This window comes from Crocuta crocuta, unplaced genomic scaffold (genome assembly GCF_008692635.1).
Source record: "Crocuta crocuta isolate KB4526 unplaced genomic scaffold, BGI_CrCroc_1.0 scaffold463, whole genome shotgun sequence".
In the NCBI taxonomy this organism is placed as follows: domain Eukaryota; kingdom Metazoa; phylum Chordata; class Mammalia; order Carnivora; family Hyaenidae; genus Crocuta; species Crocuta crocuta.
The window spans coordinates 686,085-712,369 of record NW_027527929.1 but is presented as its reverse complement, the minus strand read 5'-3'; the positions used below and the strand labels follow the sequence as shown (position 1 = coordinate 712,369).

The 26,285-nt window shown below is 56.4% G+C and overlaps 1 protein-coding gene across 2 annotated transcripts; it reads right to left on the bottom strand.

The window, feature by feature from the left end:
- Positions 1–363: 363 nt before the first annotated feature.
- TKT (transketolase) lies at positions 364–26,279 on the bottom strand. 2 transcript variants are annotated; one of them, XM_077749511.1, is made up of 14 exons: positions 26,156–26,279; positions 16,120–16,237; positions 15,093–15,206; positions 14,208–14,305; positions 10,196–10,387; positions 7,996–8,114; positions 6,354–6,547; positions 5,329–5,493; positions 4,103–4,259; positions 3,842–3,972; positions 2,875–2,958; positions 2,675–2,768; positions 1,338–1,460; positions 364–644 (listed from the first exon to the last, which is right to left on the bottom strand). In XM_077749511.1, the coding sequence occupies exons 1-14, from the start codon at positions 26,260–26,262 to the stop codon at positions 469–471; spliced, it is 1,872 nt and encodes a 623-aa protein (XP_077605637.1). In that variant the 5' UTR covers positions 26,263–26,279; the 3' UTR covers positions 364–468. The 2 variants fall into 2 exon arrangements, with proteins under 2 accessions (XP_077605637.1, XP_077605643.1); XM_077749517.1 differs by lacking the exons at positions 364–644; positions 1,338–1,460 and adding an exon at positions 1,467–1,984.
- Between the last annotated feature and the right edge of the window lie 6 nt (positions 26,280–26,285).

Sequence of the window (26,285 nt, the reverse complement as noted above, 5' to 3'; positions counted from 1 at the left end):
TCACTTCCCGGGAGACCTCTGACCCCAGGGCCTGAGGAAGGGGGGTGGCCCTGAGGGGGCTTCCCAGGAGACCTCTGACCCCAGGGCCTGAGGAAGGGGGGGGGGTAGCCGTGAGGAAGGGGGGCTGGCCCTGAGGGGCCCTCTGGACCATGAGGCTCCCTGGCCTCCATGGGGCTCGCTGGCTGAGGGTGAGGCGAGACTGGGTTTTAGCCTCTGGGCTGGAAGGCAGGCTGTGGTTTAACGTCATCTGGTGGCATCTGGGGACAGATGCTGGCCCGGGGGAGACTGACCAAGACCTAGATGCCTTACCTCGCCCTCTACCAGTACAGTTGCATTCACGCCAAATAAACACTTCAGGGACGATTCATTTTTTCCCAAAACATAAATTTATTACTCCTCTCACTGCATCTTCGAGCACCTTTGCCAGATCTCAGGAATGTGTAGAACCCTTTGCACACTTCACCCTTACTAGGCCTTGGCGACAAGGTCCCTCACAGCTTGTGCGATAGCGTCCCTGTCAATGCCAAACATCTTCAGCAGCTCGGTTGGCTTCCCGCTTCGTGGCACCTCTCCAACAGCGAGGCAGGAGACGGTGATGCCAGGCTCACCCACTAGGGCAGAGGACACCGCCTCACCTATGCCACCTGGGTAAGGGGAAGAAGGTGCGTCAGGTGATGTGGCCGCGGGGGACGTGGGGGACGCCTCCTCCACGGCCCTTTGCTGATCTGAGTTTATTGCTTTACGCAAAGATGACAGAGACAGCAAACCTGCCACCCTCCCCCAGATCTGTGGCCACAGCAGACATCGTCCATCTCTCACGATACTGGGGGTTTCCATAAGCCTGAATGTAGCCTCTGGATCAGTTTAACACCCTCCTCTGGGCAGCTGTCATAAATGAATGAGCACCTGCACTTGACCCAGAGGCTAGGCCCATCTCTTCCCCTAGATTGGGGCCTGCCCCGGAGGACAGATGGGGCGTGCTAGCAATGAGCTGCTTCGCGAAGGACTCGCATGAGACAGAAATTCTGTGTTGCTTTCCCAGTTTGATCTCGTACAACAGCCTTAACAGCCAACTACGTCAGCGACGCAAGCCACCTTTCCTATTCTCAGCAGCAAGGTCAAGAGCCTCCCAGGCTCCCTGGGTGGGAGGGGCTGCGTGGGCCGGGTCCCCTGCCAAGCCCGGAGCTTGGGAAGAGGCTGAGTCCCAGCTGCTCAATGGGTCAGCTCTGGGTTTCCTGGGGCGGGAGATGGGGGGACTCCAGCCCTCTGACTGTGGTCCTGGGGCCCTGGCCCTCCCTGAGCCATCTGCCCCGCCACCCCAGCCCACGGCCTGTTACCTTCGTAGTAATGGTCCTCCACGGTGAGGATCTTCCCCTTGGTAGCTCGGGCGCTGTCAAGAATGAGATTCCTGTCCAGGGGCTTGATGGTGAAAGGGTCCAGAACACGGATGTTGATCTTCTCTGTGAGGGGACAAAACAGCAGGGCGTGGCTGGGGCGGAAGGCCTGGGTGCTGGGGGTGTCCTCTGACAGGTGGGGACAGGCGGAGGTGTCCGAAGAGTCACTGCACAGCTGCTCCCTCTCCTGGGGAGACCGCTGTCCCTGTTCCCGTTACCTAGCTAGGGTCTGCCAACCCTCCGGGGCCTGACCGCTGTCGCTGCTCATCTGTGACGCCCACGTCCTCTGGCATCCTGCACCCCCGACCTGGGAGCACCTGGGCTCAGGGAAGAGAAGCGCCCCCTCCCTCCCCTCATATCCCAGGCCGGGGGATCATCTGTGACGCCCACGTCCTCTGGCATCCTGCACCCCCGACCTGGGAGCACCTGGGCTCAGGGAAGAGAAGCGCCCCCTCCCTCCCCTCATATCCCGGGCCGGGGGATCTTGGCCTTTGCAGCATCGAAGAACACGGAGTGGCGCGGCAGGGCCTGTAGTTTCGCACCATCCTCCCAGAGGCAGCTCCAGTGTGACGGGGGGCGGGGTCAGGGGACTGTGGGTACAGGTGCCAGGTCAGGCGGGGGCCCAGCAGAATGGCCTCAGAAGGACAAGTCACACTGCCCCGTGCCTGCTTCAAGCCCTCCCCTGGCTCTCTGTCCCTGACAGGGCGCGGCTTCTCTCCAGCAGCTTGGAGCTCTGTACACGCTGTTCCTTCTGCCCGGGCCTCTCTGCTGCCCTCTCGGCTTATCAGTTCCTACCCACTGCTGCGGTCATCTGCCTAAGGACACCCACGCCTGCCTTCTTCCTCCTGCTCGGCACGGCGACGACGGGGCCCCTGCTGTGGTTCTGTGGGCTGTGTGTGGCCTAATTCCCCGAGCGTATCAGTAGCTAACATCTGTGAGCCTGCGGTGATGGTCACAATACTGCTAGGTCACACTTATTAAATCCTCAGGACAGCCCCACTGGGAAGGTGACAGTATCTCCATTTTATGGATGGGGAAACTGAGGCATGGTGATGCTTAATAACTAGTGCCCCTCTAAGTGGCGATTCAGGCCTAATGGGAGGCTCTAGGCCTCTGATCTGACAACCGTGTTGAGGCACCTCAAGTCCTGCCCCGTGGCCCCGGGCCAACGGTCACTGCAGCCCCAGCATTTACATTAGATAGGCCTCCTTCTCCCCCCCCCAAGACCCAGGGCACCACTGGTGCCCGATCTAGGACCTGCTGGGCCTCTCCCCCCTCACCTTTCTTCAGCAGGTCGGCAGCAGCCAAGGCCTCGTGCAGGGTCACCCCGGCCCCAATCACAGTCACCTGGTCATCCTTGCTCTTCAGGACCACCTGGGGAGGACATGGGTGCCAATGAGGCTCAGGGGTTGGTGGCCTGGGGTGAGCCCTGGCTTCGGGCACGCTTTGGGGGTCTCACTGGGGCATGAATGGCCCTGACCTTGGCTTGTTTGATTTGGAAATCCTCATTGCTGTTATAGATGATGGCGTTTTCTGGGCGGCTGGTCCGGATGAAGCAGATACCCTGGAACGGAACAGAGGGACAAAGGATTATAGGGCGTGGCACAGCCAACCTCAGGGAGTGGATTCCTTCTAGAAAGGCCAGCACTCCTCACTTGCGGAACCTCCACCCCGCCACCCCACCACAGGCGTGTGACAGGCCACCTCATGCTGGCTGCCCCTCCAGCAGGAAACGGGACTCTTTCCTCAACAGGGTGGACCTCTCCAGCCACTCCTCCTGAGCGAGAGCAGCCCAGCGGCTTGGCCCGCCCCAAGCCCCAGACAGACAATGGCTTTTCTTTCAGGCAGGCTGGTCTCTGAGTGGGGCTGTTCCCCCAGAGTGCATCTGGCAAAGGAAGGGGCCCCATTGGGATACTCTCGTCTATGGCATTGCGGCTCTTGGTCAAGACTATGTTCTTTTGGTTTTGGAGAGCCCAGCTCAGAGAGCAGACAGGCATAGATGGCTCGATGGGGCAGGGGCTGCACATTCTCAGTGGGGAGAGGGTACAGGGATGCGTTAGCAATGTCTGCTACGCAGCAGGAAGGGGCGTGTAGATCTTGTTTTTCCTGATCTAACCTCTACAAGCTACAAACTCCAGTGGCAAGATCAGGAGACACCACTGTGAGACAGTGAATGACCAGACCAGCTCTTGGCTGGCATGCTGACACCACCCCCACCCCGGGACAGACTAGCCATGTGACCGGGGCACCGGGATGGCTCAGCCGGTTAAGTGACTGGCTCAGGTCATGATCTCGTGGTTCATGGGTTTGAGCCCCGCATCAGGCTGTCTGCTGTCAGCATGGAGCCCACTTCAGATCCTGTCCCACTCTCTCTGCCCCTCTCCCACCACAAGCTCTCTCAAAAATAAACATTAAAAAAAAAAAAAAAGAATAGCTATGTGACCAACCTTTGTATTGGCTGCTAATTCCACTGCCTTTTCCGTAGACACACCATCACTTGGGTAAAAGACCGTTGCAGTGGGGATTGACCGAAACATGGCCAGGTCTTCCAGAGCCATCTGAGAGGGCCCGTCTTCCCCTGGGGTGTGGAAAAGGATACAACTGAAGTAAGCCCCCCACCCATTGAATGGGATCCCACACCCCCAACCTCCTGGTCTGAGAGTCCGGGGAAGTTACAGGTGCAAGCGTCCTGGCCCTGTTCAACTCACCGATGGACACACCACAGTGGGAGCCACAGAAATTGATGTTGCTCTCAGAGATGGCCGCCATGCGAATCTGGTCAAAGGCCCGTGTGAAGAAGGCTCCGAAAGCACTACAGAAGGGCACTGTCCGGTTGCGTGTGGCACAGCCCACCGCCACACTCACCTGTGAGGCGGTGGGGCGGAGTCAGTGTCAGCCCCAAGAGGAGGGAGAGGGTGGCCAGAGAGCCCACAACCTCACACCCCTTGGTCATTCTAGTAAGGTGAAGTCTCTTCTCCCCATGCAAGAGATTCCTGTACCCGTGGATTCCAGTCTGTTTCTGAACATCAAACTCCTTGGACTTGAAAGATCCACATCAAAAGTTCTCTTAAAATTACTTTCCAGGAGATCATTTTTTTTCCTAGCAAATAAGCGAGACCTTGCACAGAGTAGGCTAATAGGTTTGGACACAGATGTTCGTTCCTTCCCAGGCTTCTGCAAAACCCCAGTCCCCACCTTCCTGGCCAACCCCCAGCCCTCTATGGAGACTGGTCCTCCCCACCCCTCTCTATGCCTGAGGAAGTTCCAGACCCAAATCCCAGCTTAGAAGCACCGAATGCAGGCAGTGGCTCCAAACTGGTGCCTCTTCCAGGCTCTACAACCTGCCACCTGATGTGAGCCCTCCTGCCCCAGCTCCTGGGCCCCCCTCACCCACACGCCCCGCCAGCGGAGTCTGGACCCTCCAGCTGCCAAGATTAGAAGCCCCAGGGAGAACTTCAAGTTCAGCTGGACAAAGAACGTTGGCTATGGTAGAGCCAGATGGCCTTCAGACGGAGGAAGCTCCCAGTTGCTGGGGGCCTGTAGGGCAGGCTGGGTAGTTCGGCCTGAGGACCTGTTCTGTTCTAGCCTGTGACTGTGCCTATCCGACCACTTGGAAGGCCCTTAACCCAAGAGGACAGGCCCTTGCACACCTTTCACCAGCACTCATGGNCCCACACCCCCCCCCCCAGCCTGCCACTCCAGTCTGTGTGCTCACCCAGGACATCTGCACCCAACGATCACACACACATTCCTTTCCCTTGTCACTATAGTTCTTGGAGGCCAACGCTGGGTCCCAGCGGTTCCTGTGGCCTCCCTGGGCTGGCCTCCAGCAGGCACTTGGCATTGACAACATAACCGCCCCAGGGGAATGGGGGGGCCTCAGCCCCAAGGCTGTGGCTGGCCCCGCACCCACCTGCCCACCCTGAGCACCCACCATGTTCTGCTCAGCAATGTAGCACTCGATGAATCGGTCTGGGTGCTCCTTTCTGAAGATCTCTGAGAAGGTGGAATTCTTGGTGTCCCCATCCAGGGCGATGATGCGGTCGTTGACGCGGCCCAGCTTCGCCAGGGCCTGTCCGTAGGCCTTGCGGGTGGCTATCTGTGGGGGACACAGCATGAGGGCTCTGAGCACCGGGGTGGGCATGTGGCCTGAAGCCTGGCTCGGCCTCGGGGGGCCGCAGCTTTTAGGGAAGAAAAGGAGGAAAATAGGGGCAGAAAAAGGAAGCCCAGCAACACGCAGCCCTGTGGAAACATAACTTCCGTAAGGTTGCCAAGGAGAACCTCTACATGGAGCATCTCTGAAGTGCCTGCAGCCTCTTGTCCTGAGCCCAGCTGTGAGCCCTCCAAGCTGCAGACGTCCTAACACCCCAGGTCCCCCACCCCTGTGACAGGGGTCCGTGGACCCGCCCCACTCTGCACAGCAATGCACGGAGGGCCTGGGAGTCAGGAAGCCTGGGGTACAATGTTCACAGCAGCACTTTCAACAATAGCCAAATCACTGAAAGAGCCTAATGCCCATCAATGACAAATGGGTCAAGAAGATGTAGGTTATCTGTACAATGGAATACTACATGGCAGTGAGGAAGAATGAAATCCTGCCATTTGTAGCAACGTGGATGGAATTCGAGGGTGTTATGCCACGTCAAGTAAGTCAGGCAGAGAAGGACAGATACCAGGGGACTCAGGCTGAAGGGCCAGGGACGGGGACTCCACTCAGGTGCTGTGGGCTTTGATCCTAGCACTGCCAGTAGCTTGCTGTGTGCTGTGGGCAGGTCTCTGGTCCTCTCTGAGCCCGTGCAGGGAAACAGTGCCAGCGCTGGCAGGACCAACACCTCGGGGCTCCTCCTCACCCTGAACGAATCCCTTTCCCAGCCTCCCAGAGATACATCTCGGCCCCGGGCTCTGAAAACCCGAGAACCACGGCCGCGCAGCCAGACCAGAAAAGGCCCAACTCTGTACCTTGTCGCCAACTTTGTAGCTGGGGGGGCTGGGCATGCGGATGTTGGTGATGTCCACCGAGGGGGCGTCCTCTTGCGGCGGGGTCACGAGGATCTTCTTCTTGCTCTGGATCTGGCCGTAGATTTCCTGGACAATCTGGTCGGCCATGTTTTTGGGGAGGGGCTTCCCATGCCACGCCTCCTTATCCTCTATTCCTGGGGTGCGACAGAGCAGGGCAGAGGGAACAGTAAGGCAGTAGCTCCTGGGGGCCAGGAACCTGCTCCGGGGGCCTGACTCTCCAACAGTTGAGGGCAGGCCGAGAGGCCTCCCTGGATGGGGAGATACGGGGCAGGTATGATTTCGCCACAGTGAGGCAGAACCCCGTGCTGGGAGCCAAGGGGGTCAGGAAAGGAGGGTCATGGTGACCAGGAGTCCACAGGCCTAGCACCCACTCAACAGCTTCCTATTCTCCAGGAGTTCACAGCCAAGTGGGGAGGGGAGCACGCACGGGCCTCTGTACCACCTCCTGACCCGCAGGGAGGGATCTGTTGTAGAAATCCTACTCAGCTTGCTGAATGGGTTGGTCAGGAGGAAGGCTGCCCATTAGAGGAGAAGCTGAGGCCCAGAGCAGAGCAAGCACGGTCAAGGTCACCCAATGCACTGGTGTGCAGCGCAAGGGCAGTCAGGTGCGTCCCTCACCACGCTGCCTTGCTGTGTGAGGACCAGCAAGGCTTAAGAGCCCCCTCCTCTGAGGTCATCTCAGAGGTCACTGCAACCCAGGCAGAGCCAGGGACTGACCCTCCCACGTAGCATGCAGCAACCCCACAGAAGCTTTGAGGTTTCCAGATCTCACGTGGTGGTAACACCTGAGGCATCAGTGCCAGGCAGCAGCACCAGGGCAATGAGGATACCCAAGGGCCCTCTCCTCGACGTCCACCCCTCCCGGAAGGCTCCAGACCCCATGCACCTTCTGCCACACAGCGGTACTCATCCTCATTTCCCGAGTCCACGTGGGCAGGTGGGCCGCCACGGCACATGGCGCAGGGACACTGGCCCAGGGTCGGCAGTCACGCCCCAGGTCCCCTGGCAAGTTTTCCCACGCCTACCACGGGCCAAGGCTGCCTCAGCCCGAGGGGTCTGGAGCCCCAGGGCCCTGGGTGCTGGGGAGGAGCAGCTTACACCTGCGTCCTGCTCTCAGGCCCAGCGAGGAACCATCTTCCAGACCCTTCCAGGCTCTCCGCCCATGTAGGACTCTGGAAACACTTTCCCCGGTCTTCCGAGGTTTTCTGGGCTCTCTGCGCCGGCCCTTCCGCTCGGGACAGGCAGCTGGAGCTGCCAAGGATGCAGTGCAGATGATGACCAGGAGGGGTGGGGGGGACTGTGTGACTCATGAGTCCTCCTGAAGGCCCTCCTCTCCTCCTGCCCGACCTGGGCTCCAATCATGGCTCAGCCACACGGACCACTGAGTACTACACGGAGCACAGCATCGCCTGGACCCCCTTCCCCAGCCTGGTGCACGCGGTGTAAGGTGGCAAAGGGTTGGTACTTCCCCAGACACAGGACCTCAGAGACCCCTCCCCTCCGTGGAAGGCCCTACTGCCTCCGCTGGCCACAGGGCCCAGTCCCAGGGGTGGGGTGAGCGGGGCAGGGTGTGCACACAGACCTGGGATCCCCCGGCCCTTGAAGGTCTTGGCGATGATGGCCGTCGGCTGGTGCTTGGCCTGGCCAAAGGCCTTGCACAGCTCCTCCACGCTGTGCCCATCCACGATGACGGTGTGCCAGCTGGGGACAGAGAGAGGAGAGTGAGCGGTGAGGGCCGGGAAGCACTCAAGAATTTTGGGGGTGCCTGGGTGGCTCAGTCGACTGGGCGCCCGACCCTTGATTCTGTCTCCTTTTCACTCTCTGCCCCTCCCCCACTTGCTCTCTCAAAAATAAACATTAAAAAAGACTTTAGAGTTTCTGTTACCACTTTTGGTTTTATTTTCTGTTTTTCTTTCTCATTTGTACACATTCTTTTACGTCCTCTTACTTGTCTCTGAATAGTTTTTTTCCTAAGTAATGCAAAGCTTGGTCCATTTATTTTCTCTTTCGCTTCTGATCTAGCTGTTTCCCTGAAATCCACTCATTTCCTGAAAGTTGCACTGGGGCCAAAGCACTGGTTCTAGAATGTGTCTGCTGTTGGCCTCTTATTCAGGGAACACATGTGACTACCCCACAGATGCTAGATGTGGTGCTGGAAACACTCACAACGTAAGCCAGGCTATCAAAGATAGGAAGGAGCCCGCGCAGGGCGAACTTTCTCTTTCAGGCCATCATTTTTGGGACTCTGTCAGATTAGTACCAGTAAAATAGTGGCTAACGTGCACTCAGTGCACTGAGTGCCCGCTCTGGGTGGGCATGGGCTGAGCACTACACATCAAACCCTTGCCACAGTCCCTTGAGCTGGGCACTGTTGTTTCCCCCATTTTTTTAAAAAGACTTTTTAAAAAATGTTTATTATTTCTTTCCTTTTTTTTTAAAAATTAAAAAAATTTTTTTTTTAATTTCAGAGAGAGAGAGAGACAGCATGAGCAGGGGAGGGTCAGAGAGAGAAGGAGACACAGAATCTGAAGCAGGCTCCAGGCTCTGAGCTGTCGGCACAGAGCCCGACACGGGGCTCGAACCCACAAACAGTGAGATCATGACCGGAGCTGATATCAGACGCTTAACTGACTGAGCCACCCAGGCGCCCCTAATGTTTATTATTTCTGAGAGATACGGGGGGTGGGAGCAGAGAGAGAGGGGGACACAGAATCCAAAGCAGGCTCTAGGCTCTGAGTTGTCAGCACAGAGCCCAGCGTGGGACTCAAACTCAGTAACTGCGAGATCATGCCCTGAGCCAAAGCTGGACACTCAACCGACTGAGCCACTCAGGCGCTCTGTTTCTCCCATTTTATAGATACATAAACTGAGGCACTGAGGATGGAACAAGCCTGCCCAAGTTCACAATGCAAATTGTCGATACAACCAGGACTTGAGGACACAGGTTATGGACACAGACCCAGGGCCACTGCCTGTGTTATGCTCCAAGTCCCCAGCCAACGTGGCCTGGGGAGACTCTTGAGATACTGGAGGCCCAGTTTTCTCCTCTGTCCAACAGAGTGTTTCCTCTCTTCCCTCCTCTATCAGGTCAGTCATCAGAGATAACAATCTGCAACTGCTATGTAAACCCCCCGACTGCAATCCCACCTTGACCTCTGCCAGGCAGACTCTGCTACAAAGGGTGGCCCTGGAGGCCCTCGGCCCCCAGAACCCTGTGCAGCCTCAGCCCAGGGTCTTTCAGGCTCCTCAGCAGAGGCTGAGTGTGGGGGCCCAGGTTCCCTAGACTCTCACTGCAGCACAGCTTTTATTTGGGGCAGGGGAGGGACACTGAGGTGGGGGTCCCCGGCTAACACCCACCCAGATGACCTTCCTGCTTGGTAGCATGTGACCCCAAATTCCCAACCATTCACGGCCCTTTGAGGAAATCTGAAAACCCTATTGCCCACCTCACCAGGAGAGGGGGGCTGTCTCTGCCCTTCAGGCTGGCTAGGGCCACGCACAGGTAGTGGCCACCACACAGATGCTCAAACTCCTCGAGAACTATCGTGTCCCACAGCCTCACCAATAAAGGAAAGCACTTACACTGGGCCTCAGCCCACAACTCCAGGCTGGCGGCCTAGGTTGCCACTTTAAGTCTGAAATTTTGAGTCGAATGCTGAAAAACAGACACCTTCTTTAGACGGGGCCTGGCCTGTGGCTGATTCAGCCCCTGAGCCTGAAAAGCTTCCAGATGGCACGGCTCCTATGCCGCGAGCGTGCTCAGGCCACAGGCCCGTACTTACCCAAAGGACTCACAACGCTTCTGGTAGACGTCCACCTGGTGCTGCAGCGGGGTGGGGTCGCTCTGGCCCAGGCGGTTGATGTCAAGAATGGCGATCAGGTTGTCCAGCTTGTAGATGCTGGCGAAGGCCATGGCCTCCCACACAGAGCCCTCCGACAGCTCCCCGTCTCCCAACAAGCAGTAGACGCGGTAGCTGCGGACAGGAAGTGCGTCAGAGGATGGCCCCTCTCACCCGGGGCACCGTGCTCCAGCCCGTCCCTCCCGGAGAGCCTGTCCCCAGACAAGTGAGCGGCGGCCACGCAAGACATCCAACAGTGCCTCAGTCAGGCCCCTGCTGCCCACCGGAGGCCACGCCCAGTTCTGCTCCACAAGAACAGGGGTTGTCAGGGGGTGAGTTAATGAACAGTTGGTGGGGTTAACTACTCTCACTGGGGGGACGGGGCTTGCGACACCTGCATGGGGTGGGTCTACTTCTCTCCACCTGCCCAGGAACTAGGGGTGTTGGGGAGTCCTGGGGACTCGATCCCGGGGGCAGGCTGGGGAGGCCGAGACATGGCACCAGGAGCATACCAGGGCAACCTGTCAGGTGGGAGAGGGGTCACTAACAGGGGCATCTGAGGACCGGGACCATGGTGAGGACAGCACCTCCCAGGATGAGCTCTCTGCAAGGCTCCAAGGCTGCTTCTCACCCCAAGACTCATGCTAGGCCTGGCTCTTTCTCTGCCCGTGGGGCCTTGTCCTGAGTCGACAAGGCAACCATGATGGCCTCAAAGGCAATGTGACCTGATAAGAAGAGAACTGAACTTGGAGGCAAGTTACCTAGTAAACAGAGCCCTCCTTGGATCCCGGGGAGGGTGGAGCCAAGGGGATGAGGCTAGAGGAAGGGAGGCCAGTTCAGAGACTCTGAGATGGGAGGGGATGGAGTTGGCTGAGGGGCAGGGGCCACAGGTGTTAGATCCACTGACCCCGTCATCCACGGGCCTGTGCGTGGCACCTAGGGGCTCTCTGTACTGAATAGCCCTGTCCTTGAGGTAAGTGCCCTTGTTGTCCCCAAATCACACAGACAAGAAAGCAGGCTCAAAGGTCAAGGGGCTTGTCTAAAGGTCATGCAGCTGGGGCCCTTAGCCCACACTGTCCATTCCTTGCTGTCTAGGAGCGTACACGGATGGAGCAGTGACAGCACATGGAGACCTGCCACTTTCCGGGCCCAGCGTCCAGCTGTGAGGCCCCAGGGAATGAGGTTTGTGCCCAACAGGCTCAGAGGGCCCCCAGCTGCCCGCCACTGCAGCAGACAAGCCCTGGAGCCCGCTGCAGCTAAACTGTTCTAGCTCCAGGGCCTCTGACTTCCAGGCCTAAGGCGGGGGAGCTGGAAGAGGCGGGCACGGCCAGGGTGAGCTGTCAGCATGACTCAGCGCTTCTGCGGCCGCCAGGTCAGGGACGGCTCCTGCATCCTCCGCAGCCCGTGCCTTCCCTTCTATGGCCTCCAGCAGGCTAGGCCACTGGGTCCTGGGTCAGGAGCAGGGGTTTCGGGGCCCACCCTCGAAGGGGCCTGTTGGAAGCCGTATTCTGTCCCAAGCTGGTCTCTTGTCCCCTCTGTGGGCTGCAAGGGGGCCCAGAGATGCTGCAGGGGGTTGCCCCTGGCACCGCAGCGCCCCAAAAGTGAGTAGCCTGATGGAGACTTGCAGGGAACCTGACTGCCCCCAGAGGAGACTGCAGGGAAGCACTGGGCTGCCTGCCCAACCCCACACCCACTTCTGCGGAAGTCAAAATCGGGCCAAGGCTGGAGCGCAGCCTCAGGCTTAGATCAGGAGGGCGTGCTAAGGTCCTGAGGAGACACGGGGGAGGCCTGTGAGCAGGAAAGCGGCCCTGCAGAAGCTGAGGCTAACCCTGAGGCTCTGTACCCAAGTTGCTGGATTTGGAGAGGGGGCTGCAAATGCCCACAGTCATGAACTACCCTGAGGAGAAGGAACTCTAATGAGAGATCTATGTTTGCTGCAGGTGTCTGAAGAGCACCTCAAATGTCCAACAACAGGACCGCCTAACAGGTTTATATCCATAAAACAGGACATTACGTAGTCATTAAAACTAGCTCTCAGGGCGCCTGGGTGGCTCAGTCGGTTAAGCGTCCGACTTCGGCTCAGCTCATGAGTTCAAGCCCATGTCAGGCTCTGTGCTGACAGCTCAGAGCCTGGAGCCTGCTTCGGATTCTGAATGTCTCCTTTCCCTCTGCCTCTCCCCTGTTTGCACTCTGTGTGTGTGTCTCTCTCTCAAAAATAATATAAAAACATTAAAAAGAAAAAAACTAGCTCTTGACAGTTAAGGGAGAAATGTTCGTGATGCTTAGATTTTTCTAAGAAGCAGAATGCAAAATTGTATGCATACTAGGATTACAAATCTCTAAGTTCCTTCTCCCAATAACATGAAAGAAATAGGGTACATTAAATGAGATTCAAATGGGACGTAGCTGAGAATAGGAAAACGGTTCATTTCTTTTTAATGCTGTTCTATATTTTTCACATGAGCTGTAACTGTACTCGACAACTCAAACAAAATTATTTAAAAGAGAAATGAACGCGAGCCAACTTGATGTATGTTTCCTGGTCGGATGGTGGGACAGATGTGACCCGAGGCCAGATCCTACTCTAGCAGGCCGCCGGTTCGGGAGCCGGTAATTCCCCTGACGCCCCCGCCCCCTCCCGACAAGGTACAGTCCAAGGGCCTGAGCCTTAGCCAACCCCGGCTTCTGGGAACCCAGCTAAACCCCTTCTCTCTACCCTGGCTTGTTCCATTATGTGAGGGTCAGGAAATGACCCTTCACAGGGAATTATTTCAAGCATCTGTAGGGAATAATTAACTCACATCTCTGGTTCTGGGCCAAATAAAATACTCTTAAACATACATCCCATTCTTTGTGCCTTTCTTCACCTCATGGTGAATCACTTCTGGTGGAGCTGAGCTTGGCCCCAAGAGGGTCTGAAAGGTCCCCAGCACCTCAGCTCACCTGCCGGAGAGTGGTGTCACGCGCCCCTTCCCCACGCACAGTGTCACATCCAGTGAGGCTCCCCGCAGCCCCTCTCTTCACTGGGCCCACAGTGACCACCGCACCCTCTTGACTGCCCCGGCTGCCGTCCCGGCCTTGCCAGGCCACTGGGGAGGTGCCTCCTCGGGGACTCCTCCCACTCATAGGCTCCCAGAATCTGCTTTCCTTGGGCTCCTCAGAGCTGCGCGGGGCCTCTTAATATACTCTGGACACCTGTCCTGGGTGCAAATCCTGCCGCCACCACCACCAGGAAAGCATTTTACCTTAGTGTTCCCATCTGTGAGAGGGGTAAATGTAGTCATGTGACCACCCAGCCCATAGGGGACTTGTCAAAGTGAAACCCTAGAAAGCACAGAGCCCAGGGTCCCAGTCAGTAAAGGAACGAAGGAACCACCCGACGCATCCTTTCCTTAAGAGTCTGCAGCCAACTCTTGCCCCCTTGTCTTTACCATAAAGACACCAGTCTGCGGGCCCCAGATGGCCACACTGCACAGCCTTGTGACTGAGACCTGCCACAAGGGGGCTCTCTTCCACACCTCCCCAGGCCGCAGCGGCAAACCTCTCTGCCCACCCTCTGCAGGTCAGTCTCCCCAGTGTTTGTTTCTCCTCTGGCTGACAGGTGGGGCTCAGGGATGCCCAGAACCCTGTAGGACACATAATCTCCTTCCCTACGATGAAGGCACGTGGCTCAAACCCAGGCATGTGGCCAGCCGCTGGGGGGATGGGGCCTTCTGAGACTTCTCGGTGAACTCCTGGCCCTGCTGTCACTGGGAAAGGACGCTTGGCAAGTCTCTGCTCCTATGAGCCTATTTCCTCATCTGGAAATGGGGCCGGTCCCGGTCCCACAGGTATGGTTACTCAGCTTCTAGTCCCCACCACAAGGGGAGGTACCTGGGGTGCAATAGTTAAGGCTGGGCCACCGGGGACCCCTCCCAAAACTACTGAGGGTAAGGTAGGGGAGTGGGAGTGTTACCTGGCTTTGTCGAAGTATTTGCCTGTGTAGGCCATCCCGCAAGCGGCCCCAAGGCCCTGGCCCAGGGAGCCAGTGGCCACGTCGGTGAAAGCTTGTTTCTGTCACAGCAGAGGTTCACAGTCACTCATGGGGGAGAGAGCAGGCAATGGCAATTCCCAACTACCCTCCCAGGACGTGGCCTCAGGGCCTCCCTCCCCGCTGATCCAGGTGACCCAGGTGCAGCCGGTGTGCAGGGCAGGCCACCTCCACCCAGAGTGTGACCTCTCCCTCTCCTGTAACGGTAACCATGGGTGTGCTTCAAATACCAGCCCCGCTCACAAGCTTGCTGTGTGACCTCAGGATCCCACATCACCCGCCTGACGACTACACAGTGTCCGGAAGAGTCCATGAAAAGACGGATGAAACATTTGGCCTTAGTGGGTGCCTGGCTCGGTGGGAGGGGCGCGGGCAAGTTTTCATGGTGACCCATGAACTCCAAACATTTGCAGGGACCAGCACCTCGAGGAGAAAGCCGGAACCCTTCCCTGGGGTGTCACCAGCGTCCTGCTGTGACCCCCCTCACTGACTTCCCGGTGAACCCGTCTACACAGCCAGGGAAGCCCAGTGGGGCAGGGAGGCTGGATGTGTGGTGCCCAAGGAGAGGTCCTTTCTGCAGCTGACCTCTGGGCTGGGGCCTCAAAAGGCCTTGCTCGTCCTTCAGGACCAGCTTGGGGTGAAGAGTGTGCCCCGGAAAACTCCACTTCCTTCCGTCTTCACCTCAAAGCCCTCTTCCCCCTTTCAACACCATCCGATTCTCAGTGAGCACCCTGCCCCCCTTTCCCACATGTCTTGAAAAATAGGAAGTGGAGACAGAGGACTGTGCTGCTCGTGGTGGGGGCTGCTTACCGGAACAGGGTGCCCGTCCAAGTCCGAGGTGATCTTCCTCAGGTTCAGCAGCTCCTCCTCAGGCAGGAAGCCGGCCTCGGCCCACACAGCATACAGGATGGGGGCCGCGTGGCCCTGCCAGGGGATGAAGGCGGAGGGGCGTCAGCTGCGGAGCTGAGACTCACGGACTCTTCCTGCCACGCACTGAAAGCGGCCCTTCCAGGGCAGTAGCAAGGGAAGGCCACATCCCCCTTCATCCCACTCCAGCCCGAAGCTCCCAACAGCCAAGGCTGAGCGGGCCCGGGACAGGTGCAGGGGCAACACAGCTGTGGGGCCGGCCGATGCCAAAACCCCAGCAGGCAGCAGGCCACCCTAATCCCTGGTTTCTGGCATGTGAGCAGACTTGGACAGACTTCTAAGCTCTCATGCCTGCCCTGGGAGCCCAGAGACCGCTGAGCCAGGGCTGGGCACAGGTGGATGTCAGGGGCCCGGGGCATGGTTTGTGGCTGTGATTCTCGTGCATGAGTGGCAGGACGAAGTGGCTCATCCCAAACCCTGCTCTGGTGTACCACTCCTCAGGGAGCACGCAGTGGCCCCGGGGTGCTGGCCCACCACAGAAAGGTGTGTGCACAAAGCCACAAAGCTGCACCCCAGATGCGGACTTGAGTCCTGCCTGTCGACGTGAAATGGGGAGAACACCTGGCAGATCATTTTCATGATCCCCTATTGATTCAGCTGTTTATTTCTTAACTTGGGTTAAGTGTACCAGCTGGGTCAGCACAGACGAAGACAAGAAGAGGCTGGCTGCGCCGAGCGGGTAGATCGGGAGCGTGGGCCGAGAGCGTGGGCCAAGCCAGTAGACCGGGAGCGTGGGCGGGGAGTGTGGGGGCTAAGCGTGAGCCCAGCGGCTAGACCGGCCCGTGGGCCGAGAGCATGGGCCGGGGCAGGCTTACATTAGGGGGTAGGTCCCCTCAGGGAGCACCTTCTCGCCGTTCCAGGGCCCATGAGGCACCTGGCCCAGGTGAAGGCTGGCAGGCCGGGCTCCTACCTTGGAGAGTACAAAGCGGTCGTTGTGAGGGTTCCGGGGGTCCAAGGGCTTGTAGCGCATGGTGTGGAAAAAGAGGACAGCCATGATCTCCGCGGCACTGCAGCATGACGTGGGGTGGCTGTGGGCCAGGAGAGAGACGCACGCATCATGGATGGCCCTGGGCCGCTGACCTAGAGCACTCACCCCAGGCCTTCATTCGGGGACCTGAGGGGTGCGTGTGCCAAGGAGTCGCAGGCCCGGCTAATCCGAGAGCCGCAGGCTCTTGTTCCCGGGCGGGCGGCACAGGGTCACACCCTCCTGGGGCTCAGCAGGCCAGAGCCCTAGAGAAACAGCAACTGAGTATTTCTGGGGCCGGACTAGAGGAAGAAAGAAGGGACCCCAGAGACTGGGCCCAGAATAGAGCCGGTGCAAGGCAGCGTCGAGGCTGGCAGGGAGAGCCTAGTTCTTGCCTCACGGCTCCTAACAGCAGATGGGAGGACTCAGCAGCCCAGAAGCAGCGGCCCCTGTATGTCTGACCCATGAGCTATGTCCCGGAGGCACTGCTTAGGACGGTGCCCGCTTGCGAGGGGTGCCCTGCCCTCGCAGGCGGCCAGGCGTGCCGGCTCTCCCAGGCCACGGGCAGGGGGTGAGGGAGCAAGGCTCACAGAATGAACCCAAATCTCCCAGCAGCCTCAGTACACAGGGTCCGCGGTCGGAAAAGTGGGGCTTCGGGCTCTCCAAGACATCGCTGGTTACCTGGCAGCTTTCCAACAGGCATTCTAAAGGCTGGCAAAGGAGCCAAGCCTTTGTGCAGAATTTAAAAGGCAAAACATAATCTCATCTCCACAAAGGCTGAGGTCATGAAAAAATGGAAACCCTTTCTGTGACAAGGGCTGCAGGGGCGCTGACGGAAGCAAGAGACTGCCCTTGCGGCCCTGGAGTGGTGGGGCCAAGGGGTCTCCCCTTTCTTTAGCCTCTTGCTCTATTATATTAAATACAGTTACTTGAGAGAGGAAACAACAACTTGCTTTAACAACAGAAAATGCAAAGTTTCTATCTTAGCTGAGAGTTGTTCGGGTCTCTTTAGGACCCACACGATCACCCTAGCACTGGGGCTAGAGACTGGGGGACGTGCTGTAGCTCCTGGCTGGTCCTGACGCCTCCCTGGTCCACAGTTGTCAATATGTTAGCCTCAGGGCCCGTGCCCCCCAGCCGCCCGCTCCATGCAGCGTAGCATAGCCCTCTGATGCTGCTCGGAGGAAACATGCCCAATGCCAAACCCAAGGGCACATGCAACACCTGGAGTTCACGCACGCCTCCCTCCTCCCCCGCCTGTCGGCTCCCCCCACTGGGTTAGGGGGTGAGTCACTCCCAGCGCAGACACATTAGTAGAGAAACCGAGAACTGTCCATGCTGGTTTAGTACCACATCCCCGGCACACAACCGTCTTATACTTAGCCATCTCTATGAACTCCTGGTCATGGGGAAAAGACACTAGGCCTGAAAGAGGGAGGTGCGGAGATGTAAATAGGAAACCTTGCCCTGCCCGGCAGGGACCCCGCTTCCCCATTCCTCGCAGAACTTCAGCTGGAGGATATCCCCACCACCGCCAGTCAGGCTGACTCCAGGGGGCGGGCGGCCAGGCCTCTGAGGACCCCTGTTTCAGAAGCTATGACCCCCTGATGAGGAATTGGGGGAGGAGGTGGGTGGAGAGTGGGCCAACCTCTCAGAGAAGGAGGAAGGAAGGCAGGTGCAGGAACTTCACCCGCCCCGCCCACCATGTGAAGCGGGGCGACGTTCCCCACGGGGAGGGGGCCCCCCAGGGATGAACGGTGAGGCACAAGCCTTTCCACAAGTGGTGGAATCATGCCCAGGCCTGGGCAGAGTAGAGGCGGAGGGAGGCAGAAGGTCAGCCATGAAGAGACACCAGAAGTTGAAGAGTAGTTGATTTTAACCCTTCCTTGCTAGGTCCATGCCGAGTGAGCCTGCCGTGTTATTCCCTGCAAGCCTGCATCCTGGCCTCACTGCCGGCCGTGTCCTTGTGCCCACAGAGTAAAGACAGAACAAGCGCTTCGCCTCTCTGAGGCTCAGCTCCTTGGCCTGTAAACAGGGATGCTGGGGGGGGGAGGGGGGCGCCGGGAGGCCGGGTGAGACAGTGCACCTCTCACCACTGGCCACACCATCCGCTGGAAGACCCGATGCCAAACCTCTCAGGGCCACTCCAACTCCTCCCGCGCTGGCTGGGACCGTGACACCCTGCTGACCATGGGGCAGGTAGGAGGAAAGAAACAAGCCAAAGATTGAGACGTGGCTGTAAACTGTAGAGCGCTGAGCACACCGGAGATGGTTACTTGTAAGCTCAACCTCCTACAGGCACTCCAGGGCCGAAAGTGTATTGAGTCTGCTTCAGGGCCTGAGTTTTCCCCGCAACCCCAGCCTGCCTGGGGAGGACTTCTGTGGGTGGAGGCCCCACTCTCTGGGGTTGTGACACACCCAGGGATGCAACTGGCTAGGGACAGGGGGGCAGGGCAGGCCCTGGGTAGGCTGTAGGGGACTTGACATCCTACTCTCTGTGATGCATGCAGGCTACAAGCTTGTCCAAAGTGAAAAGTCCACTTTCAGGTTCATTTTGTTCAATCTATGAAGGGGGTACTGGCTGCTTAGAGCAAGGCCTAATAAGTGCCTCCGTGGTCCCACTTAGCAGAAGACACATTCTGCCAGCTGTTCCCCCTCTCTTCCCGTTAGCACGCACTCTACCTCTTCACCATTTCCCCCGCAGTTAAAGTGCAGGAAGGTCCCTCACCTCTCTGGCTAGGCTGCTCTCCATTATCAACGTGGCTTCAAGTCTCCATAAAAATGACCCTTTTCCTGCCATACTCAAGCTGGGCCAAATCACAAGCAGTCACAAGGCTTCTGAGCAAATGAACAAACCAGGATGCCAAACAGCCTCACCAAGGCAGACCCCAATGTGTAAAAGTACAAAGTCATCTACTGCAAAGAGAAAGGAAGTACTCAATGAAGTAAAAATCACAAGCATTGAAAACTCATAGCCAAGAAACAACGTAAAAGGTTAGAAAAATGGAGTGAGCTCAGATAGTAGAAAGATAATAAAGAACAGAAATTCATAAAATAGGAAGCAAATATGCAATAAGGAGAAAAAAAAATCAAAGCCAAGAGATGGCTCTTCACAAAAGAGTACAAATTTAGTAAACTTCTGATAAGGCAAGATCCAGAAAAAGAGAAGGCCAGTGTCAGAAATGGAAGGACAGGCGTACCAGATGATACAAGACTCCAAACAGCCTGATGCAAATACATTTCAAAACGGAAAATGTTTAGGAAAAAAAATAACTTACCAAAACTGACTCAAGAAGAAATAGAAAACTCAAGTAATCTTTGAACTGTTACAAAGGGACCAATCAGCAGCTACAGATGCACATTCACGAAGGCCCAGCAACCCCACTGGTAAGACAGTCCCCCAGCAAACCGAGTGCTCTAGGAAACGCAGGAGCTGTGTCTGCAATGGCCACTCCTGGAGGCCACCCACAGACCCAACACCCACATGTGAGCAAAGTACACGACCGAAGGATCTGCAGACCAGAGAAGACCATCCTATTTACAGAGATATACAAATGTTATAAAGCAATAAGGAAAATAATAGGATGAAAATGCAAAATTCAGGGTGTAGCTCTTTCTGGAGGAGGGACACCCAGGAATTTTAAAGCACTGTAATGTCCTAGTTGTTAAGCCTGGTGGTTGATACGTACGGTGTATTATTTATAACATGTGCATTATTTATATTCTTTTTAAAAAAAAAGTTTATGTATTTGGAGGAGGGGAGGGGCTGAGAGAGGGAGATAGAATCCCAGTGTGGGGCTCCTTCTCATGAACCTTGAGATCATGACCTGAGCCAAAATCAAGAGTCAGACGCCTAACCAATGGAGCCACCCAAGTGCCCCAGCATTATTTATATTCTTTTTTATTTTATTTTCTTTTTTAAAAAACTTTTAAATTTATTTTTGAGAGAGAGAGATAGAGACAGCGTAAGCAGGGGAGGGTCAGAGAGAGAGGGAGACACAGAATCCGAAGCAGGCTCCAGGCTCTGAGCAGGCTGTCAGCACAGAGCCTGACGGGGCTCGAACCCACGAGTCGTGAGATCATGACCGGAGCCGAAGTCGGACGCTTAACTGACAAGCCACCCAGGTGCCCCAATTTATATTCTTTTTTAGGCATACATTTATTTCAACAAAAATACTCAGGAGGGAATCCCAGGATGGAAGGTGGGAGTGAATCTTGGAAGCAGTCCTTCCTCTTCCTAGAACTGCCCTAGCTGGCTCCTGCCTGGAAAGACTCTGACTCCAGACTTTCCCAGCGTTATCCCATGCCACCTCCTCTGAGAAGCCCTCCCTGACCACATTATCTAAAAATAACTCTTCAGGGTGCCTGGGTGGCTCAGTCCATTAAGCGTCTGACTCTTGGTTTTTGACTCATGATCTCAGGGTCGAGAGCAAGCCCTGCATTGGGCTCTGTGCTGAGTATGGAGCCTGCTTAAGATTCTCTCTCTCCCTCTCCTCCCACTTTCTCTCTCTAAATAAAGTAGAAAGATCTCTTCTTCCCTGCATTTACACTGCCACCACCTGGCATTACCTGCCTATTTCCTGCCTGTCTATTTTACTACAGCACAAGCTCCATGAAGGCAGGGACTTTGAGCCTTTTCACTGTTGTATCCTCGGGTCTGAACAGCCCGACACACAGGACACAAATGAATAAATGATGTACCCTGGCTCTGAGCCCCTAAGGATGTGACCTCCCTGAGCCTTGGTAAACACGGAGATAGTTAAGAGAAGCTCACGGAATGAGGTAGTAATGTGTAAGGAGCTTGGCACAGTGTACAGAAAAATGGCAGTTGTTCAATATTTGCACTTAACCTATCAGAGATGAAGTCTAACATCTTCCTCGTTTTGAGGATGGAACCACTAAGGCTCATAGAAGGGGAGTGACTTGCCCAAGGTCACAAAGTCTACCATCAGAAGAGCTAGGACAAACGCAAACTGCTAAGAGAAAATTAGGGCACCTGGGTGGCTCAGCTGGTTAAACGTCTAACTTCAGCTCAGGTCATAATCTTTTTTTAAAAGGTTTATTTATTTTTGAAGGAAAGAGAGACGGAGCATGAGTGGAGGAGGGGCAGAGAGAGAGGGAGACATAGAATCTGAAACGGGCACCAGGCTCTGAGCTGTCTGCACAGAGCCCAACATGGAGTTCGAACCCATGAACCCTGAGATCATGATCTGAGCTGAAGTCGGTCACTTAACCGACTGAGCCACTCAGGCCGCCCACTCAGGCCGCCCACTCAGGTCATAATCTTGTGGTTTGTGGGTTTGAGCCCTGCATCAGGCTCTGTGCTGACAGCTCAGAGCCTGGACCTGCTTCAGATTCTGTGTCTCCTTCTCTCTCTCTGCTCCTCCCCCATTCACGTTCTGTTTCTCAAAAATGAATAAATGTTAAAAAATGTTTTTTTAAACACTAATAGAAACTGATAAACAGAAAAAATGTGGTATATCAGCATAATGGGGTATTTAGCAATAAAAATAGCTAGCTAGCATATGCAGGACCTTCCAGACATTATGCTAACTGAAAAAAAAAACCAGACCCTAAAGATCTCATTATGTATGATTCCATGGATAGGAAATGTCCAGAAGAATTAAATTTACAGAAAGTAGATTAGTGGTTGCCTGGGAGCTGGGAGTGAGTGCAAACAAGCATGAGGGACCTTTCAGAAGTGATGAAGTGTCCTAAAAATTGTACGTGGTAGATTCACTAAAACAGTGTAAATCACTGTTAATTTACTAAAAAGCCATTGAACCGTACACTTAAAATGTTATGATCTGCATATTATACCTCAATAGAGCTGCTGCAGATTTTTTTAAGTTTATTTATTTATTTTGAGAAAGACAGTGAGCAGGGGAGGGGCAGAGAGGCAGTGGGGGCAGGGGTGAGGGGAGTACCAAGCAGGCTTCTTACTAATAGAAGCGCAGAGCCTGCTGTGGAGCTCAAACTCCCCAACTGAGAGACCATGACCAGAATGGAAGCTGGGCACTTAACCAACTGAGCCACCCAGGTGCCCCTAGATTTGTTTTTCAAAGGAGGAAAAGGGTGGGGAGTGCCCAGTGGGGAAGTTCTCGAATGTCCATATTCCCCTGTCCCGGAGCACAGCCCTCAGGGACTCATTCAGGCCACAAGTACAACTTCTCAGCAAGAAGTCCAAACCACGCAGGCCCCAGCCAGCTAGGGCCGCCTGGTGCTGGAGTCAGTCACCCAGACCCCCACAAGCACCCTGGGCAGACTCTGCATCACTGTTCAGGGCAGGAGGGCTCCAGGCATCCAGGGCAGACAGCCGTGGAAGTTCTGGATGCTCAGGGACCAGGTGCTAGTGACCACAGGCCTGCCTAAGGAAGTAAAGCCCGGGGATCAGGGCTGTGATGGGGGCCACAATGCGTTCAGAGCTGATGGGCAACCATGAGACATCTTGGCCAGACCTTAAGCTGGTTCCTGGTTTCAAGAAACACTGACCATCAGCCTTGCTGAGTTCAAAGGTCACTCGTGCAAAGAACTGAGTCACTCTCGGATGGTGTTTTCACACCGAGTTGGGAAATGCTGCTGCTGGGGAAATCTCAACGGGCTGTGTGCACTCTTGCCTCAGTCAGTGACAGGAGAGGGTGGAAAGCAGCCCCTAAGGAGGAAGCCCAGGCAGCAGCTTCCTGCCCGGAGAGACAGAGCCTACACGGGGCCAGAGACTCAAAGGGGCCCGGGGCCATGAAGGGGCCCTCTGGGCACTCAGACAAAGCTGGGTAGCAGGAATGTGCTTCCTGTCACTTCAAAGTCACAGGGACCACCAGAAAGTGAAGCTCATAACGGCAGGTGGCAGGACACCAGAGCTTGCTCAGTCCGCTCCCCCAGTCCTGCTCCTGAGGGGTCCAGTTTGAAAAAACCACCAAACCAAGGACTTCTCCTTTAAAGATGGGGAAACTTCCCTGGGATGGGAAAGGCCTCTCTGACAAGGGCACAGATGCTCAGAACAAAGCCAGGGGTATGTTCCTGTCTCCTTGTGCCCACCAGCCACGTCTGGCCAGACACTGTATTCCCAGGTATCCCTCCCAACACTGTGGGTCAGAGCCCCAGGGACTCCCTACAGCATAGCTCATCCCCCGCTGCCCCCCTTCTTCAGGCCTAATTCCAAAGGTGTCCTCAGACAACACTCAGCGCTATTTGGATGACGCCACAGCCCAGAGCCCCGGTCAGTGAGAACTACAAAGTCTTCCTCACCAGCCTCAGTAGCCAGGCCACTTCTGACAAGGCCACCGGCTTTCACTTTTTTAAAGCCTCGATGAGCTGGCCCTTGCCACACTTCCCTCAGCATGTGCAGGGACAGGACCCCAGAGAAGCCTGGCCATTGTTGAAGCTGCCTTCACAAAGAGCCCTCTGTGAGGCTCTGTCCCTCAACGCCTCTGACACAGAGGCCAGTGTCCTTACCTCCTGGGGCCTGGGGATCTGACATGGGGTCAGCGATGGCACAGGGATGGGAAAGCTGGGGGGGGGGGCATGAAAAGACCTGGGCAAAGCGTTGTTTCTCCCCCAGGGCACAAGCTCCCCAGAACAGGGGTGTCCTGAAGGGATGGTCACTCTGGCTGAGGCTGCTGCCCAGACTGGGCCAGGGCCGCACTCCCTGTGGGATGCGGGTAGGGCCTCAAGGTGAACATCCAGGGACCGGAACACTGCCCTGACCTCGAGGCCTCTGTTGCCATCTTTTGTGCGCACACAGAGCTCAGCACACACCCTCAAACACCCCCCGTGACGGGGGCTGTGTAGCTGTGTTACTTCCTTCTGAAAAAGACGTGTTCTCTCAGTCTCTCCTGCGTCTTTACACACTCACAAACACAGGAATAATGTCTTCTACGCTCTTTTTCCTTTTGGCAACTGGACACTTTTTGAGCTCAAGGAGTTCCTCCAAAAGGCATTACAATGTAAACTTGGGTGTATCCCTCAGTGCCACATATTGTATCTTCTTCCTGCAGGTGTTTAACTATGCAACAGAGACCCAGGAGACCCGCCGATCCGACCCGCCCATCCTTTTAGACTGACTGACATCTGCCATCACTGCACCTGATCTTCCCTTTTCCAACCTCCCTCTGGGAACCCCCTCCCAGTATAATGTTATTTCATTTCTAAACTGACTTGACTGACACCTGCCATTACTGCATCTAACCTTCTCCTTTCCCCAACTTCCGTTCTCCAGCCTGGCATTCCCCGCCAGACCTGTTAGTTTTCCTATCAACACAAGCCCCTCACTGGGCAGCACAGAATAGCCAGCCACCAATGACCAGCTTGGGCAACTCACTTAACATTCTAGCCTCAGGTTCCTCATCTGTAAAGTGTGAAGGTAATTGCATCTACCTCATACGGTTATTCTCGAAATGCATGAGACAATATTAGCGATAAAGGATGCTCTGTGTCACGCCAGGGATACCTATTTGGGTGCAGCTAGCCCTAGCCCTGTAACACTACTTAGTCGAGTAACTGCTGTCTCTCCAGCTAGATCCCCAAGAGCCTGGCTAGACTGGTCCTAGCACACAGTAGGGTCCAATACGGCCCTGCAGGGTGAATGACCCCGCTGAAACGGTCAAGGGAAGGAGACCTAATGGTACCCAGCAAACAAGCAACACAAGGTGTGCAGACCTACTGTGTGTTGGGCTGCGAGTAAGCCGTATGTATCCTTGCCTAGGCAAGGGATGCCACACAGAATGGGTAAGTCTGACATAAACCTGATAGAAATAATGGAACCAATGCACGGGGGGCAGGGGAAGCTGCCCACCAGGGGAGGTCTAATCCCTTCTGAGACTGGATATCTGGAGGGATAAAAGGTGAGTGAGTACCCATCCTGAAAGTCAAAAGGAATTTACTCATTAATGTATCACACTGGCCAGAAGCTAGAATTTTGTGATCTAAGCACACAGCTTGGTTGGAGAGATTCCTGGAAAATCACCCCTACCCGACCCTCAAGATCAACTTCATCAATCCAGCACAAGGCAGTCTCTGCAGCCTCGAGCCAGGCTCCAGGGGAGGCGCTGGAATCCTTGAAGCCACGCAGTGCACAGGAGCTACCATTGTTCCCATTTTACAGAGTGAGAAACTCACTGGCCCACCCCCTCAACGACCTCACTGACCGCCTTCAGCGAGCACAGCGTCCTGTTATTATCACTGTCCCTGCTACCTTGGGGAGGCGGCTCCCTGGGATCAGCAGCAGCCTTTCAGCACCTTCTCGGCCGGAAAGGCTGGCGGGAAAGGATGTTGGGGGATGGGCTTCCCGCCCCTGCCTCTGGCGGCTGGCCATGCCCTGGGACCTTGTCCTCAATCCTCGGTTCTCTCAGCCTTCCATGAAGGCCCTCCCCGTCCCTCCCGCCTCCAGCCTCCAGCCCGCAGGTCACGTCTTAGACCTCCCCTGCACGCCGCGCGCCGGGGTTCTGCATCCACGTGGCCACTTTCTCCCCACTCTGCATCTCAGCAGACCCCTGCTCCAGAATCAGACCCAAAAGCAAGGGTGGCGTGAAGAGGCGAAGGGAAGGGTTGTGTGAGGCGAAGAGAGGGCCCGGCCCCACTCACCCTGCAAAACGAAGGGTTAAAACAGAGGCTCTCGCGAAGGGCAGCTTGCATTTCAATTGCAGCTCTCGCCGTGTGTCACCTTGAGCAACTGACTCAAACTCGGGGCCTCGGTTTCCCTATCCGCAAGGTGGAACGTTGGCGGTGGGGCCCACACAGGGCCGCGCGCGCCGAGCGCACCGCACAGGGCTGGGCTCTCGGCTACAGCGCAACAATAGCGGCCCTCCCGGCTCGGGATTCCCGAGCGCAGTCCCCGCGCCGCGGAGCAGCGAGGGAGGCGGCGNCTGACCGAGCCCCGGCCGTCTCCCTCGAGGAGGCTTCGTGCAGCGCGACAGGGAGCCGGGGCGCCCACAGGTACCGCGGCCTCCGGAACGGCGCCCTCCCCGGCCACGCGTCTGGCACTCACCCCGAGCCGGCCGCCGTGGTCGCCTGGATGGAGCTGATGCGCAGGCGATTGGCCGTGTCCTTCAGGGCCTGCAGCTTCTGCTGGTCAGGCTTATGGTAGCCCTCCATGGCGCGGCCGGGCTGGCAGGCGG

Coding starts and splice junctions, on each gene's coding strand:
- TKT (XM_077749511.1), bottom strand. CDS start 26,262: ATGGAGGGCTACCATAAGCCTGACCAGCAGAAGCTGCAGGCCCTGAAG. Junction 10,388..14,207: donor AAATACTTCGACAAAGCCAG/GTAACACTCCCA, acceptor TCCTGTCCGCAG/CTACCGCGTCTACTGCTTGT. Junction 2,769..2,874: donor TCCAAATCAAACAAGCCAAG/GTCAGGGCCATT, acceptor TGTCCTCCCCAG/GTGGTCCTGAAGAGCAAGGA.